Source organism: Mus pahari, chromosome 13 (assembly GCF_900095145.1).
Source record: "Mus pahari chromosome 13, PAHARI_EIJ_v1.1, whole genome shotgun sequence".
NCBI lineage: Eukaryota > Metazoa > Chordata > Mammalia > Rodentia > Muridae > Mus > Mus pahari.
The window spans coordinates 7,711,924-7,728,360 of record NC_034602.1 but is presented as its reverse complement, the minus strand read 5'-3'; the positions used below and the strand labels follow the sequence as shown (position 1 = coordinate 7,728,360).

General features: G+C 42.5%; 2 protein-coding genes across 2 annotated transcripts in view; both read right to left on the bottom strand.

Annotated features, from left to right (window-relative positions):
* Positions 1 to 12,486, bottom strand: part of LOC110330482 (COMM domain-containing protein 1) — a 56,094-nt gene extending 43,608 nt beyond the window's left edge. The window contains exons 1-2 of the mRNA XM_021210611.2: positions 12,382 to 12,486; positions 11,939 to 12,220 (exon numbers count right to left, since the gene is read on the bottom strand). Of these exons, the coding sequence (XP_021066270.1) occupies positions 11,939 to 12,202 (264 nt within the window). The 5' untranslated portion in view covers positions 12,203 to 12,220; positions 12,382 to 12,486. The remainder of the gene's footprint in view (positions 1 to 11,938; positions 12,221 to 12,381) is intronic.
* A 2,592-nt stretch (positions 12,487 to 15,078) lies between these two features.
* Positions 15,079 to 16,437, bottom strand: part of Commd1 (copper metabolism domain containing 1) — a 26,075-nt gene continuing 24,716 nt past the window's right edge. The window contains exons 2-3 of the mRNA XM_021211161.2: positions 15,548 to 15,829; positions 15,079 to 15,180 (exon numbers count right to left, since the gene is read on the bottom strand). Of these exons, the coding sequence (XP_021066820.1) occupies positions 15,079 to 15,180; positions 15,548 to 15,829 (384 nt within the window). The remainder of the gene's footprint in view (positions 15,181 to 15,547; positions 15,830 to 16,437) is intronic.

Sequence of the window (16,437 nt, the reverse complement as noted above, 5' to 3'; positions counted from 1 at the left end):
GATGGTTATGAGCCACCATGTGGTTGCTGGGATTTGAACTCTGGACCTTCAGAAGAGCAGTCGGGTGCTCTTACCCACTGAGTCATCTCACCAGCCCCCGGCTGTAATTCTTAATCTCTAATTCAACAAAATATAAACTATTATCTTTGTCCAAGGCTATCCACTATCACCAGCTCACCTGCTGTTTCCAAAGGCTCTGACTCACAGGCCACTGTCAGTGTCTCTGAAGGAACAATGCACACTTAGTAGACAGAAGGCTGAAAGTTCACTCCTTACTCTAAAACTGGAGGCTTCCTGATAGTCTCAGAAAAAAATAGGTTTGGAGAAACACTTGACCTTAGAAAGAGCTGTTTCCACTTCCTACAGATACCACTGGAGGTAGGGCCTCTAGTAACCGATATACGGTACATCATAGCACCCGAGTCAAAGGGCTGCTTTCCGCCAGTAGCATCATTACCCCACTGCCAGCAAACACCATTTAAACTCTGTAATTATGTAACCTGACAAAACAGAACCTTTCAACTCTACAAATACAATGTATAAATTAGCAAAGAAGCCCACAGTGCTTTTCATTATAAAGAAAGCTAGAGAGGAGCTAGAGCGACAGCTCAGTTGTCAGTTGTCGGCCACTGCTCCTACAGAGGAGACCCCACCCATGCCAGGCACCTCACAACGACCTGTTAACTCCAGCTTCAGGGATTTCTGAATTCTTCGGATATCACATTTACACACATAAACACACATGTGAACATATAGTTAAAAATAAAATTAAATATAAAAAATTAGACCTGGAAATTTTATTTTATCCACAGAGAATAAACAGATTCATTTAAAATACACTGTAATCATGAATAAGGAAATTTCAAGGTGAATCTTATCATATGTTAGTTCGGCAGTTCTGAACTTTTGGGGTTGAATGACCCTTTCATGGGGACTGCCTAAGACCATTGAAAAACACAGATATTTACATTACAATTCATAACAGTAGCAAAATTAGAGTTATAAAGTAGCAATAAAATAAATGTACGGTTGGGGTCACTGCAACATGAGGAGCTGTATTACCAGGACCCAGTAGGTTGAGAACTACTGTGTCAGGTACTGGAATCTACTGACTTAAATGAATTATCACATCCCAGCATGCACCTATCTGGAGGAAGGGCTAAGTTTTGAGCGACCCCACACTACTGAGGGAGTCAACCTCTCTGAAAGGCCACTCTGATGACACTCCCTCCCTCCAGTGAAAAGGAAGAGCACAAGCCTGTGCTCTTTAAAGCTCTGAGAGTTACTTCTACATTTCTGAATACCAACTTTGTTACTGAGATTACAAGCTGTGCAATTTAAATACACAAGATAGGAATAGTTGCCTAAAGAAGAGCTCATTGGTCCAAGGTGTAAAAATACCCTCATCAAAGGTTATCCTCGGCCGGGCAGTGGTGGTGCATGCCTACATTGGGAGGCAGAGGCAGGCGGATCTCTGAGTTTGAGGCCAGCCTTGTCTACAGAGTGAGCTCCAGGACAGCCAGGGCTACACAGAGAAGCCCTGTCTTAGAAAAAAAGAAAATAAATAAATAAATAAATAAATAAATAAATGGCTATCTATCCTCCTGGCTTATTTCCCAAAGGAAATCCATGATATTCCAATCCAAGCATAAACAAGGCTAAAAAAATCAACAAAATGACTACTTCCATAGCTACTGCATTTAAGGCTTTCATAGTTGATAATGGAAATACAAGTTATAGGCCAAATGAGGGCAGTTACTAAAGGGCTCTTCAGCACTGCATGGTAGGGGTGACAATACTACCATCTCATTTACAACTCTGACCTTAAATTTCTATCTAACCCATTTGTTTCCAAAATTAATATAGATCCCAGTCTTCATCTAGGTGTTGTATGGAAGGCAGCATATGAATTATTCTAATTAATGGGGGGGAGCGGTGGTTTGAATAAGAACCACCACAAGCTCCTACTTTTGAATGTTTAGTCTCAGGGCATAGCAGCAGTTGAAGGATTAGGAGGTGTGGCCTTGCTAGAGGGAGTGTGTCACTGGAGGTCACTGGTTCTCCCTGCTGCCTGTGGAGCTGGGTGTAGAACTCTAGGCCTCTCCAGCAGCATGACTGCCTGTGTGCTCCCATGCTTCCGGCTATGACAACAGTAGACACAGTCACGGCGTTTCTTCACAGCTGCAGAACAGTGACTAGGACACCTCTACCAAGCCAGTGCTCTGAAACATTAGACTGGGAACACAGCTGGCAAAAGTAAGTTTATTCTTGGAATGCAAATGGAGAACAGCAATGATGCTAATGGGCCAGCGTCAGATGAGGACAAACAGGCAAATTCGGATTTACACACAGGCAAATGGACTCCAATGCCGCGCACAGCACAGACTTCCTGTCCACCGACATATCATAGACAGCTCTGAAAAATAGAGGATTATTCTAAAAATCTTCTGTCAGACTTTCCAGGATTGAAACAGAAACCACCAGAAGTCTGCATTTATTAATCCAGGTGACAAATGGAAGCCAATCTCAAAGTAATTTGCAAGTAGACTTTAAATTCTAAAGTCTGGTGGAACTAAATTATGTTCTGCATTCAAAACCCTATAGAATGAGAGGCTGTGTCTTCAAAGACCATTAGGAAAACTTAGAATTGGTATCAAAGTTTAACTAAGACGCCTCTGCTACAAACAATGGCCATACATCAGCTCCAGAGAAGCCATTATCAGCTCTACTTTAAAGAAATTACTTGTCCAGGTGTGGTAGTGCATGCCTTTGATCCAAGCACTCAGAAGGCAGAAGCAGGCAGACCTCTGAAGAGTCTGAATCCACCCTAGTGTACAGAGCGAGTTCCAGGACAACACAGGGCTAAACTGAGAAACCCTATCTCAAAAATGAACAAAAACAACAAAATCTTTCTATTTTTCTTTCTGTATCTATATCTGTGCCTGAGTATGTACAGCAGCCCACAGGAGCCTGCAGAGGGCATCGGAGGCCCTGGAGTTGGAGTTATACCTAGGTGCTGGATCATCAAGGGCTCTCAACTGCAAAGCCATCTCTCCATCTCCCTCCACTTCTTTCCACTACCACATACAACCCATCCACTGAATTAGCTTTTTTTCCCACATGTTTATCTTGGAAGTAGTAACAGACAATACTTTAAGACAATGTGACCTTCAGAAAAACACAGTGAATTGAAACATTTGTTGTCTTCTAACTTGAGTAAAGAATTACTTATGTGATCTACAGAACAATATTTTATCTTCTTCATTTAGTAAAAAAAATCCTAAGGTCTACCTTACAACACTGTTGTTAGGACAATAAAATAACATATATAAGGCAGGATTTAAATACAGTGCTAAATATCACCAACTTATAATGCAAAGCTCTACGAGCCAATCACAGCAATTAAGTTTAATTTGTGCAGCTAACTAAATATGAAATGAAAATATGAATATGAAGAGCTTCTATATTTATCAAAAACGACACTGGAGAAAAGTCTACACCTTTATGCTAAGAAAGCATTCTATCCAGATAGTTACATAGTGTCCATACACTCTGACTCTTTTAACCTAACAGACTGAGACCTGAGAGTTCTCATCCACCACAGGTCAAGGTCAAGTTAGAAGACAACAAATGTTTCAATTCACTGTCTTTTTCTGAAGGTCACTGTCTGTAACATGTAAGAGAAAAGTGGGGGATACATTTTGCAAACAAGGCACAGTTTTAAATGAAAGGTGCCATCTTGTTTGTTTGTTTTAATGTGTCAACATAAAAATGATACAGCTAGTATAAATGTGAATTGCCCATCCCACTCTGTTCCAGGCTTGCAGAGGTTTGTGCTGTACTGGTGTGGAGTGTTGGACTTAAGCCAAATACTGAAGTAATGTGCCAACTCCCTGCATGAGGAAAGCAAAGCACGGAAGAGATGAAATGCACTCAAGAACAGTTGGGGATTATTTACTAGAAAGTGACTACAGAGCCTGCAACTTGGGCCTCACATTACTAACAATGTCAACTGCCATTTAGTTTCTTGTTCAGCAGGAGGATAAACAAAGTGCTGACCTTCTGAGGCATGAGACTGTTTTCCATGTCTGTACTTAAGAGTCAAAAGGCAAGGACACTTGGTATCCAGCTCAGGGAGAAAACCTTGTCAGCATCCATGAAGCACATGCGTGGTGATTGGTGGATGGCCACCACTGAGCATCTACTATTACACAAACGTCTTGGTCAGAGATACAGCCCCAATGTAAAATGACGAGATGGGCCCTGAACTACAAGAAACATTCAGGGAGCACTGATGAATTTGTCAGTTATTAGTGAGAAATTAAACTGCAGCACTGTGACAGAGAAAAGGGCTGGTGTGGAAGAAGTTAGTCCAAGGGGGAAGGAGAACCAGCGTGCAGAGATGTTCAAAATGATCATCAGCAAAGGGAAGGACAGTAAGAGATGGAGAGTTGAAGCAAGGCTAGGGCTTAATCCCAGCATCCTCTTACTATCCTCCATTCCCTGACATAATTACAATGTGAATCTTAATAGAAACAAAAATTCTCTTCCATCCCAACAGGCTAATCTCCAACTTGACAGCTGCTTTAGATACATTTTCTAACTTCAAGATGCATTGCAAGAGTACAAAGTGGGGTGGCTCACCCCTTTAATCCCAGCATTTGGAAGGGCAGAGGCAGGTGGATTTCTGAGTTCCAGGCCAGCCTAGTCTACAAAGTGAGTTCCAGGACAGCCAGGGCTATACAGAGAAACCCTGTCTCGAAAACAAACAAAAAAAGAGTACAAAGTGGGCCATCACATCCTTTTCAGGCTGGGGTTACACTTTATAGCATGCTAACACATTTGCTAACTGCAAAAGCTTTCAGTGTAAACAATGAGCCAGCAATTTAAGTAAATATCAACTCCTACACAATGTAAGACATAATCATTTTAAGGGAGCTACTTTCTGATTTTCCCTCTCAAAACTTGCTTATTAATTTAATGGTTTTCCAAAAGTCTGTGCCTTTATTCTTTAACTGAGGAAAAAGTGGAAGTATGAACACCACCCTGTCAGCGGTCACTTAAGGCTTCTGTTTGTCTTCTCAGTCACTTCCGTAGGATATTTCCCTTAAACTGGGCATTCTTGTTTCAAAGAAAAGGGGAGGTATATCTGATCCTGTGACTCCTATCTCATGACTGGAAGATAGATCAGATACAAAAGTACTCCCTGAGCATGAATGAGAACTTGAGTTCAATCCCTAGAAACGACATCCAAATGGTGGGCACACTGAGGCCTCAGCACTGGAGAGGCAGAGGCAGGCAGATCCCTGGGTTTGATGAACAGCCAGCCAGCACATCTGACTTGGTGAAACGCAGGCCAATGAGAGCCCCCATTTTAGAAAAACAAGTGTACAGAACCAAAGGAACAACACCCAAGGTTAGCCTTTGGCTTACACACACACACACACACACACACACACACACACACGCACACACACACACACACGCACACACGCACACACGCACACACGCAGGCAGGCATGTACACATGCACCCTTTCAGTTAATAAAATATAGTGGCTAAATATACAGAAGTCATAAATAATCAGGAATCTAAAAATAAGATTTAAAATAATGTATGTTTACTTATACCTTGTTTTAAAGAAGCTAAGTCAATACAAAAAGCTGCCAAGGTGGCAGCAAGATGGCTCAGCCAGTAAAGGTAAGTGCCACCAAGACTGGTGGCCTGAATTACAACTCTGAGACCCACCTCCGAGAGAAAGGAGGAAAGAGAGAACTGACTCTAAGCCAGCTGGCCTCTGATCTTCACATTCGAACCCTGGTATATACCCTTACCCCAACTGAATAAATAAATGTAATTTTAAAATTTTTTTAAAGTTCCAAAGAGTAGTGCAGGGATATGTAGACAAGGATACTGGGTTTCACTGAAGTAAAGAATTCATTTCAAAGAACACATTAGAGGCTTTGAACAGCAAATACATGCTTCTCCTTTGAAGAAGTTAGTAAGATTCATACACTCTGGTTGATCCTTACATAGCAATGCATTGCAGGCGTATTCTGAGTCTCTTCTACTGTATGCTCAGCATAAAGTACTGCACATAGTTCGTGTACTCAAAAAAAATCAAACTAGAGAAATGAAATATATGGGAGGGCTAGAGAGATGGCTCGGAGTTAAGAGTTGTAACTGCTTTTCTAGAGGTCCTGAGTTATCCCCAGCAACCACGTGATGGCTGTCAACCATCTCTAATAATGAGATCTGTGACTCTTCTGATGTACAGGTAGGTGTACATGCAAGCTGGAGAAGAACCTTATTGTGGCAGAGTCTATTTGCACTGATTACACAGCACCAGTGCTCACAGGAGCTCAGACAGAGAGCTCTCCTAATGAGATAACACAGGGAAGGAAAACGTCTCGGCTCTGATTTTCTTTTTTTTCTTTTTTTTAAATTTTTTAAAAAAAAGATTTACTTATTTTATGCATATGAATACACTGTCAATGTCTTCAGACACACCAGAAGAGAGTATCTTACTCCATTACAGATGGTTATGAGCCATCATGTGGTTGATGAGAATTGAACTCGGGACCTCTGGAAGAGCAGTCAGTGCTCTTAACCGCTGAGCCATCATCTCTCCAGCACCCCAGAAGTTCTTCTTGATTGAATCAATGCAAAATATCTGTTTCCATGGGACACAACTGTGAATACAGGGACCATGGCTGTCAGTTACTGGTTGAGAACTTGCCTAGCATTTGGAAGATTTGGGACTTAACTCCAGCACTGCAAATGAAACACAACAAAAACACAGCAAAGTGTACTGTATAGTATAGTTAACTGTAGGTTATAATCCTAATGTTATAAAATTCATTGGGATAGTTATAACACTACCAATCTTGTAGGCATTCTGTTTAGTTGAAAAAGGTCTTAGGTCTAGCTTCACTTTTAGAAGAATACAAGAAAAGTAAAGTAGTGCCTCTAATAGATTTAAGTTCAAATACAGTATAAACTTCAGCCCAGACCAGTAAGATAGCTCAGCAGGAAGCGGAGCTTGTTGCCAAGTCTGATGATCTGAGTTTGATTCCCAGGACCCACATGGTAGAAAAAGAGAACTGACTTCAGAAATTTGTCCTCTGACCTCTACGTGCACACTGTGACACAGGCTATCTCTAAGTTTTGTCCCCAAGACCTTCCTGCTACTCAACACTCAGAGCAGCCTTTCCTACTAAAGCAGCAGCCCTTGTCTGAGGGAGAGCCCAGTAGCTGTGAGCCTCAGGGCCCCTCGGGAAAGCCTGATATGCAGAGGCACCGAGGATTCTAGCACCCCAGTTCTGCTTGTGTTGGCTCTTCTGTCGACCTACTACTGCCTGAGGGTGGGAAAAGGGAGAAAGAACATGTTTGATGTGATGAAAAAGAAGCAGCTACTGATGGAAACCTTTCCTAAGCCACCACTAGAAGTGATGAGCGTGGTAGATGCTCAGAGAACTGACTCTGTCTGTAGTGACTCCTTCATTTTGTAAGTGTATGCTCTGGATCAGAAAGCAGAAGTTATCAGAAAAAAAAAAAAATCAGATGCAAATGTCTAGTCAGTTCCTAGTCTTGAAGCCTGGTCTGCCCACAGCATAATAAGAAAACCACGCCAATGAAGCTTGCTCACCAGGAAAGGAAGCCAAGTGGGAGAATACAGGAGTTACCAACAGTTGTGAGTCACCGTCTGGGGATTGGAAATCAAAAATGGGTCCTCTGGAAGAGCAGGCAGTGCCCTTGACCACTGATCTTTCTCTCCAGCCCTAAGAAGCCTAAGAGACCTAAAAGATCCCTGCTAAGTCAGCAGCAGTGAAACCAGAGGCAAGCAACCCTCTCTTCTGTAATTTTATCAAATATATTTTCAGTTCACTCCGGAAATTCACAGCAAGTATCACTGGGCCTGGGGACCGCACAGAGACAGGTCTCACACCTGTTCCCAAAAGAGAGACTACTGTTTCTTTGCTCCTTCAAAAGTTATTCTAACTGAAGAGGTGACTGTTTTTAATTGGCTTATACTGTACATCATATTGGCATATCCAATTAGCCTATAACACCAGCTGCCTGGGAAGCAGAGGGAGGGGACCACCAGTTCAAGGCCTATCTGAGCTTACAGAAGGTTAAGGCAAGCCTAGGCAGCTTTCTGAAATTCTATCTCAAAAACACAAAGGACAAAGGACAAAGGACAAAGGACAAAGGAAGGGAAGGGGGTGCATGGCTGAGTGGCTGAGAGCTTGCCCAGCGTGGATGTCCTGGGTTCAGTTCCTGACACCACAGAAGCAGAAATGACAAAGACAGAAAAGAGGGAGAAGTTACTTAAGAGGTACAGAAAATATATTTGATAAAATTACAAGAGACATTTCCCAAATATGGGGAAGAGATGGCTACCCAGATACAGGAAGTATTCAGAAACCAAGCCAAACAGAAAGTACCATACTACAGTTCAATATAATATTTATGGAAAAATGTATTGAGAATCATAAGGGAAAATATCAAATCTCATAGGAAGGCAAACCCTTCAGAATAACAGATTTCCTCACTAAAAAAAAAAAATCTAAAGGCCAGGAGAAAGGAATGGTCCATTTCAAGCACTGAAAAACAATGGCCAACCTAGATTACTATATCCAGCAGAACTATTCTTCACAATTGGAGAGGGGGAAAAAGTTTCCATGATAAACACAAGCTAAAGGAATTTACTACCACTAATCCAGCAGTACAGAAGCTCCTGGAAGGAATGCTACACACTAAAGAAGAAAAAATAGCATTCACGAGACATAGGGAACAAGGAACTATACTGCAGCAGAAAGCAAGCAACTGTGAGGAATACAGCAAACATTATAAAGTCAACAAAGCAGCCGGGCGTGGTGGCGCACGCCTTTAATCCCAGCACTCAGGAGGCAGAGGCAGGCAGATATCTCAGTCCCAGGCCAGCCTGGTCTACAGAGTGAGTTCCAGGGCAGCCAAGGCTTCATAGAACCCCTGTCCTAGAAACCAAAAGTAAAAACAAAACAAACGGGCGCTGCTGAGAAAGGCAAGGAGACTTCTGTTGAGAAGTGTGCCCAGTGCCACACTGCGGGGAAGGGTGGCAACCAAACTCAGGCTGGACAAGTTTGCATGTTCTGTTTGGGCAGAGGGCTCCTCCAGCCAATGCTTTCTTTTACACAGTCACCAACAAGAACAAAAGGGTCATCTGTTGCTATATAGGGAACTGGTTACACAGAAACAAGAAAAGCCTGTGCTTGAGAAAGTTGCCTTCCAAAATACAATGTATTGTAGCACAACCAAATTGTTCACATTACCAAAGCAACATTTCCCTGGAGTTTAAGTTTGTGACACCCAGTCTCATCCTTTTTACCTACTTAAATAAAAAATATGTTCATATCTCACTATGTGACCATATTTATAGAATTTGGAATGTGTTGCTTAAACTGTATAAAGTTTTACAAAGGAGTGAAAATATTTGTTGTACTTTTTATTAAATTCTATATCGATTATAAATTTATTTCATTAAATAAATATTTTATAGTATGAAAAGAAAAAGAAATTCATAGAACAAATGAAAACACAGCATACTAAAGCGTGCGGATGTGACACAGGCAGCCCTAAGCAGAAAGCTCTAGCTGCAGTGCTGACACACTTTACTTTGTCATTAGTGTCATTACTTTGCTCCTCGCCTTGACATAACTGGTACTCTCTAAATTTGAGGTAAACAGAGTCAGATATAAATTATGTGATTTACTTAACATGGGAAATAATTTTCAGATTCAACTATTTTAGTCTGTGTGTCAAGGCTTCTTTCCTTTGATTGCATGGCTTGTAAACTATTGTAATAAAATCAAAAAGGCACATTATAATCTTAGTTCAAGAAGTATTTGGGGGCTGGCAAGATAGCTCAACAGGTAAGAGCACCAACTGCTCTTCTGAAGGTCCTGAGTTCAAATCCCAGCAACCACATGGTGGCTCACAACCATCTGTAATGAGATCTGACTCACTCTTCTGGTGCTGTCTGAAGACAGCTACAGTGTACTTATTTATAATAATAAATACATCTTTGGGCCGGAGCGAGCAGACACCAAGCAAGCAGGGGGCCAACCGGAGTGAGCAGGGTTGACCAGAGCAAGCAGAGGTCCTAAATTCAGTTCCCAACAACCACATGAAGGCTCACAACCATCTGTACAGCTACAGTGTACTCATATATGTAAAATAAATAAATAAATCCTTTAAAAAAAAGTATTAGGGAAATACTAGGTTAAAGAAATGGTATAATTTCCTAAGATTCTTACAGTAGATATGTATATTCTTTTTTTTTAAATTTTTTTTTAAGATTTTTATTTATTTATTATATGTGAGTACACTGTAGCTGTCTTCAGACACTCCAGAAGAGGGTGTCAGATCTTGTTAGGGATGGTTGTAAGCCACCATGTGGTTGCTGGGATTTGAACTCCGGACCTTCGGAAGAACAGTCGGGTGCTCTTACCCACTGAGCCATCTCACCAGCCCGATATGTATATTCTTATACACTGAGCACATTTTAAGTACTTAAAGACAACATGAAATACAGTAGCCTCCTCCTGACAGGCTCTACATCTCAAGATTTGACCAACCACAACATAAAAATACATAAAATATCTGTATCTACCACGTACTGGCTTTATTTTGCCATTATTCAGCATATTAATAATTTACATAGAATTTACATTGTTTCAGGAATTATAAGTAATATAGAATTATTTAAAATAAAGGAGGATATATGTAAGTCACATGCAAATGCTACACAAGTTCCTGAAAAGGAGCTGAGCGTGGGTGTTGGTGTGTGTGACATGGTGTCCTAAGAGCAGTCTTCTCAGAGACACAGACACGCGTGTGCACTCACTATCGCCAGACTAAAAAGCAGCTGGCCTGTGCACGCGCCAGAAAAGCTCCAAGGCTACCTGCTACTCCCTTCTTTACTTTTTTCTCATTACACTTTGTTTACTGAGGGAAAAGCAGGCACATTTCTATAGAGTAGCATGATTCACTGACTAGACTTCACAATTCAATAAACCCAAGCCCATTGCCTCAATTAACACTGTTCTAAACTAAATGAGTAAAAGGCATTCTAATTTTCTTAATTAACAAAGTGCCTTTAATTAAAGTCAATATGGAATTACATTGGGAAAGAAACAAAAAACCCTAAAGAACAGCATGTGTGAAGAAACTAGCCAGCAACAGGCAGTGCTGACCACTGAGAAAGAAAACACATTTCTAGTACAGGACAGAATGAAAGCACTTAGATTTTTCAAAAATAAATGTGATGATAACTCAGTGGTCTGGATAGTCTCTAATTACCAGTTTCTTTCCCCTCTTCCCCACTCAAAAAACATAAGCCAGGTCACCTGAAGTCTAATTTAGCAGGCGTCTGGAGCAGGAGCTGGACAGCTTTAAGAAACCCTGCACAGACACTAAAGCCACCTGCTATGTGACAGAGACTCCAGAGGTGAGCAGCCCTGGTTCGTGAATAATTAAGGTGCAGCTGAAAATGATTTGTGAGCGTAAGGTCAGAGACGGCACACCTGTCTTTAGGAACAATGCATTGATACAGTTAAGAGATTAGGATGCCCCACCTCCCATGCTGGACTGACTACACAGAGAACAGAATAGGAAAGGTTTGTTGTGCACCCTCTAACCTTGGCTCCTGCTCTTGTGTCTCTATCATTGCCTGGGAGACAGCAGTCACAACTGTCCGACTCTGCCCTTCTGAGACAACTGCAAGGACATGTGGCTGCTTTTATAGACTCTGTCTATAGCTGAAAACATCAAAATGTTTACATGATTCTACCTCTAAAAGTGATTTTAGGGTTACTTCAGTAAACCCTGCTAAGTAAAAGTAAAATAAGTATATGAAGATCCTGAGTTTACAAAGGGAAACTGACGTCGGACTCACCTGCCCATTTTTTCCAAATTCCAGCTCTATTATGGCAACAGGGCTGTGTATCTGAGTTGAGTGCCGGGACTGAGACTTGCCATCGACTCTCCAGCTCAGGCCCCGAAGGCCGTTGTCCCAGCGGCTCTGCTTCATGAGGCTCTCTCGGATTTTTATCTTGTGGCTCTTCCAAAACTTGGAGATAACTGCAGCTTGTTCACTGGTGATGCCACCTTGCTTTTTGGTTTGAGCAGTCAGGAATGCCTCTAACTGGTTGAAATCCATGTCTGCAGAAGCAATAGACTATAAAGATAAAAGAAAAAGCAATATATTTGAACTTGGTAGATGACTAGACAAAGCTAGCTGCCCAGCTACATAACACATTTTGATTGAACTTAGTTTCCCCAGGACTCCTCTCGGATATCCTCAAGCTGTGGGTCTGCAGGACCGGCCCCTTCACACACCCCAGCAGCTCATAGATAGGGTAGATGCTGGGGTGGGTCAGCTCAAAGCCCTGGATCTGGGCCTAGGTGGGAGTTAAATTGATCAGCCTGCTAGTTCTCCCACAGGACACCACCAGAGCTAACTCTCTGGCAAGGCTCAGAGCCAGCTCTCCAGAGCCAGCTCACCCAGGCTGCCTAGGTAAGGGGCAGGGGCAGGGCGCCACTGTGTGGTAGCAAATCAACAGGACCTTCTTCGTAGGCATGGTCTTTGGTTTTATGGCCTTTGGCGGGTCCAGACATGACCCTGAGCAGCAGCACCATGATCTCAGGTGGCAATGCAGGCCTCTCTCACATCAGGCTGCTCCTCACTGCCAACCTGTCTCCAGTTCTCTCTTCATAGTCACAAACTTCTTTTTTTCTTTTTGGTTTTTCGAGACAGGGTTTCTCTGTGTAGCCCTGTCTGTCCTGGAACTCACTTTGTAGACCAGGCTGGCCTCGAACTCAGAAATCTGCCTGCCTCTGCCTCCCGAGTGCTGGGATTAAAGGCGTGCGCCACCATGCCCGACTAGTCACAAACTTCTTACTGTCTCTGTCTCTCCCATCTCTGCAACTACATACTTGCCCATTGCAATGGCACCTACTGGGCCCACACTGCTAGCCTGTGGCCTGTGGCTGTCTTCAATCCAGCCCATGCCACACATCTATTACTTCTATTGAATCTCATATTCTAGTTTCCATTTCACAGACAACATGGTAGTCAGAAGCACTAAGTATTGATCACAGAAAATCACTAACTTTCCATAAAGACCAAAGCCAAAGAGTACTAACTGTTGAGCCATGTTTCTCTGGTTGGTTGTCATAAGTGACTGCACACAGATATGGATACTGGCATCACTGCTGCTGATGCTGCTGATTAAAAAGTCAAACTGATTCTTTCTACCATCAATGATATAAAAATGTCACCACCTGAGGATTAGCTACAAAGCTTTATTTATATCCCTTGGAGAGTGATTTTCATCTTTTAAAGATTTAGCTGTTACAAGTGAGAAATATGTATTGTTAGAAGTAAGCCAACTAGTTTAACAATTTGCAGGAAAGTTGAGAAGGTGGTATAAGTCAAACCAGTGTGCCAAAATTCATAACACTATTATCCATAGGCAAAAAGAGCCACCAAATGCTGGACACATGGATAATTACGATGCAAAGCTAAATCTGAGGACAAAAGTAGCTGAGGTGAAGTGGGAATCCCAGAAGCTTCCTTCCAGATGCCGGTGTGCTCCCTTGGCCAGATGCTGCTGTGGGTACACCAAACCAGGTTGAGGGCAGCTACAGTCGCACAGGCCAAGGACAGCTACAGATCTACTATTGTTGATGTCTCTATTAATATAAAAGTTGTGTGGAAGGATTGGTGAGATGGTTCAGTGGTGACGAGCACTGGCTGCTGCTGCTCTTCCAAAGGTCCTGAGTTCAATTCCCAGCAACCACATGGTGGATCATGACTATCTGTAAAGGGATCTGATGCCCTCTTAGGTTGTTGTTTTTTTTTTTTTTTTTTTTTTTTTTTTTTTTTTTTTTTTTTTTTTTTAAGATTTTTATTTATTTATTATATGTGAGTACACTGTAGCTGTCTTCAGACACTCCAGAAGAGGGTGTCAGATCTTGTTAGGGATGGTTGTAAGCCACCATGTGGTTGCTGGGATTTGAACTCCGGACCTTCGGAAGAACAGTCGGGTGCTCTTACCCACTGAGCCATCTCACCAGCCCGATATGTATATTCTTATACACTGAGCACATTTTAAGTACTTAAAGACAACATGAAATACAGTAGCCTCCTCCTGACAGGCTCTACATCTCAAGATTTGACCAACCACAACATAAAAATACATAAAATATCTGTATCTACCACGTACTGGCTTTATTTTGCCATTATTCAGCATATTAATAATTTACATAGAATTTACATTGTTTCAGGAATTATAAGTAATATAGAATTATTTAAAATAAAGGAGGATATATGTAAGTCACATGCAAATGCTACACAAGTTCCTGAAAAGGAGCTGAGCGTGGGTGTTGGTGTGTGTGACATGGTGTCCTAAGAGCAGTCTTCTCAGAGACACAGACACGCGTGTGCACTCACTATCGCCAGACTAAAAAGCAGCTGGCCTGTGCACGCGCCAGAAAAGCTCCAAGGCTACCTGCTACTCCCTTCTTTACTTTTTTCTCATTACACTTTGTTTACTGAGGGAAAAGCAGGCACATTTCTATAGAGTAGCATGATTCACTGACTAGACTTCACAATTCAATAAACCCAAGCCCATTGCCTCAATTAACACTGTTCTAAACTAAATGAGTAAAAGGCATTCTAATTTTCTTAATTAACAAAGTGCCTTTAATTAAAGTCAATATGGAATTACATTGGGAAAGAAACAAAAAACCCTAAAGAACAGCATGTGTGAAGAAACTAGCCAGCAACAGGCAGTGCTGACCACTGAGAAAGAAAACACATTTCTAGTACAGGACAGAATGAAAGCACTTAGATTTTTCAAAAATAAATGTGATGATAACTCAGTGGTCTGGATAGTCTCTAATTACCAGTTTCTTTCCCCTCTTCCCCACTCAAAAAACATAAGCCAGGTCACCTGAAGTCTAATTTAGCAGGCGTCTGGAGCAGGAGCTGGACAGCTTTAAGAAACCCTGCACAGACACTAAAGCCACCTGCTATGTGACAGAGACTCCAGAGGTGAGCAGCCCTGGTTCGTGAATAATTAAGGTGCAGCTGAAAATGATTTGTGAGCGTAAGGTCAGAGACGGCACACCTGTCTTTAGGAACAATGCATTGATACAGTTAAGAGATTAGGATGCCCCACCTCCCATGCTGGACTGACTACACAGAGAACAGAATAGGAAAGGTTTGTTGTGCACCCTCTAACCTTGGCTCCTGCTCTTGTGTCTCTATCATTGCCTGGGAGACAGCAGTCACAACTGTCCGACTCTGCCCTTCTGAGACAACTGCAAGGACATGTGGCTGCTTTTATAGACTCTGTCTATAGCTGAAAACATCAAAATGTTTACATGATTCTACCTCTAAAAGTGATTTTAGGGTTACTTCAGTAAACCCTGCTAAGTAAAAGTAAAATAAGTATATGAAGATCCTGAGTTTACAAAGGGAAACTGACGTCGGACTCACCTGCCCATTTTTTCCAAATTCCAGCTCTATTATGGCAACAGGGCTGTGTATCTGAGTTGAGTGCCGGGACTGAGACTTGCCATCGACTCTCCAGCTCAGGCCCCGAAGGCCGTTGTCCCAGCGGCTCTGCTTCATGAGGCTCTCTCGGATTTTTATCTTGTGGCTCTTCCAAAACTTGGAGATAACTGCAGCTTGTTCACTGGTGATGCCACCTTGCTTTTTGGTTTGAGCAGTCAGGAATGCCTCTAACTGGTTGAAATCCATGTCTGCAGAAGCAATAGACTATAAAGATAAAAGAAAAAGCAATATATTTGAACTTGGTAGATGACTAGACAAAGCTAGCTGCCCAGCTACATAACACATTTTGATTGAACTTAGTTTCCCCAGGACTCCTCTCGGATATCCTCAAGCTGTGGGTCTGCAGGACCGGCCCCTTCACACACCCCAGCAGCTCATAGATAGGGTAGATGCTGGGGTGGGTCAGCTCAAAGCCCTGGATCTGGGCCTAGGTGGGAGTTAAATTGATCAGCCTGCTAGTTCTCCCACAGGACACCACCAGAGCTAACTCTCTGGCAAGGCTCAGAGCCAGCTCTCCAGAGCCAGCTCACCCAGGCTGCCTAGGTAAGGGGCAGGGGCAGGGCGCCACTGTGTGGTAGCAAATCAACAGGACCTTCTTCGTAGGCATGGTCTTTGGTTTTATGGCCTTTGGCGGGTCCAGACATGACCCTGAGCAGCAGCACCATGATCTCAGGTGGCAATGCAGGCCTCTCTCACATCAGGCTGCTCCTCACTGCCAACCTGTCTCCAGTTCTCTCTTCATAGTCACAAACTTCTTTTTTTCTTTTTGGTTTTTCGAGACAGGGTTTCTCTGTGTAGCCCTGTCTGTCCTG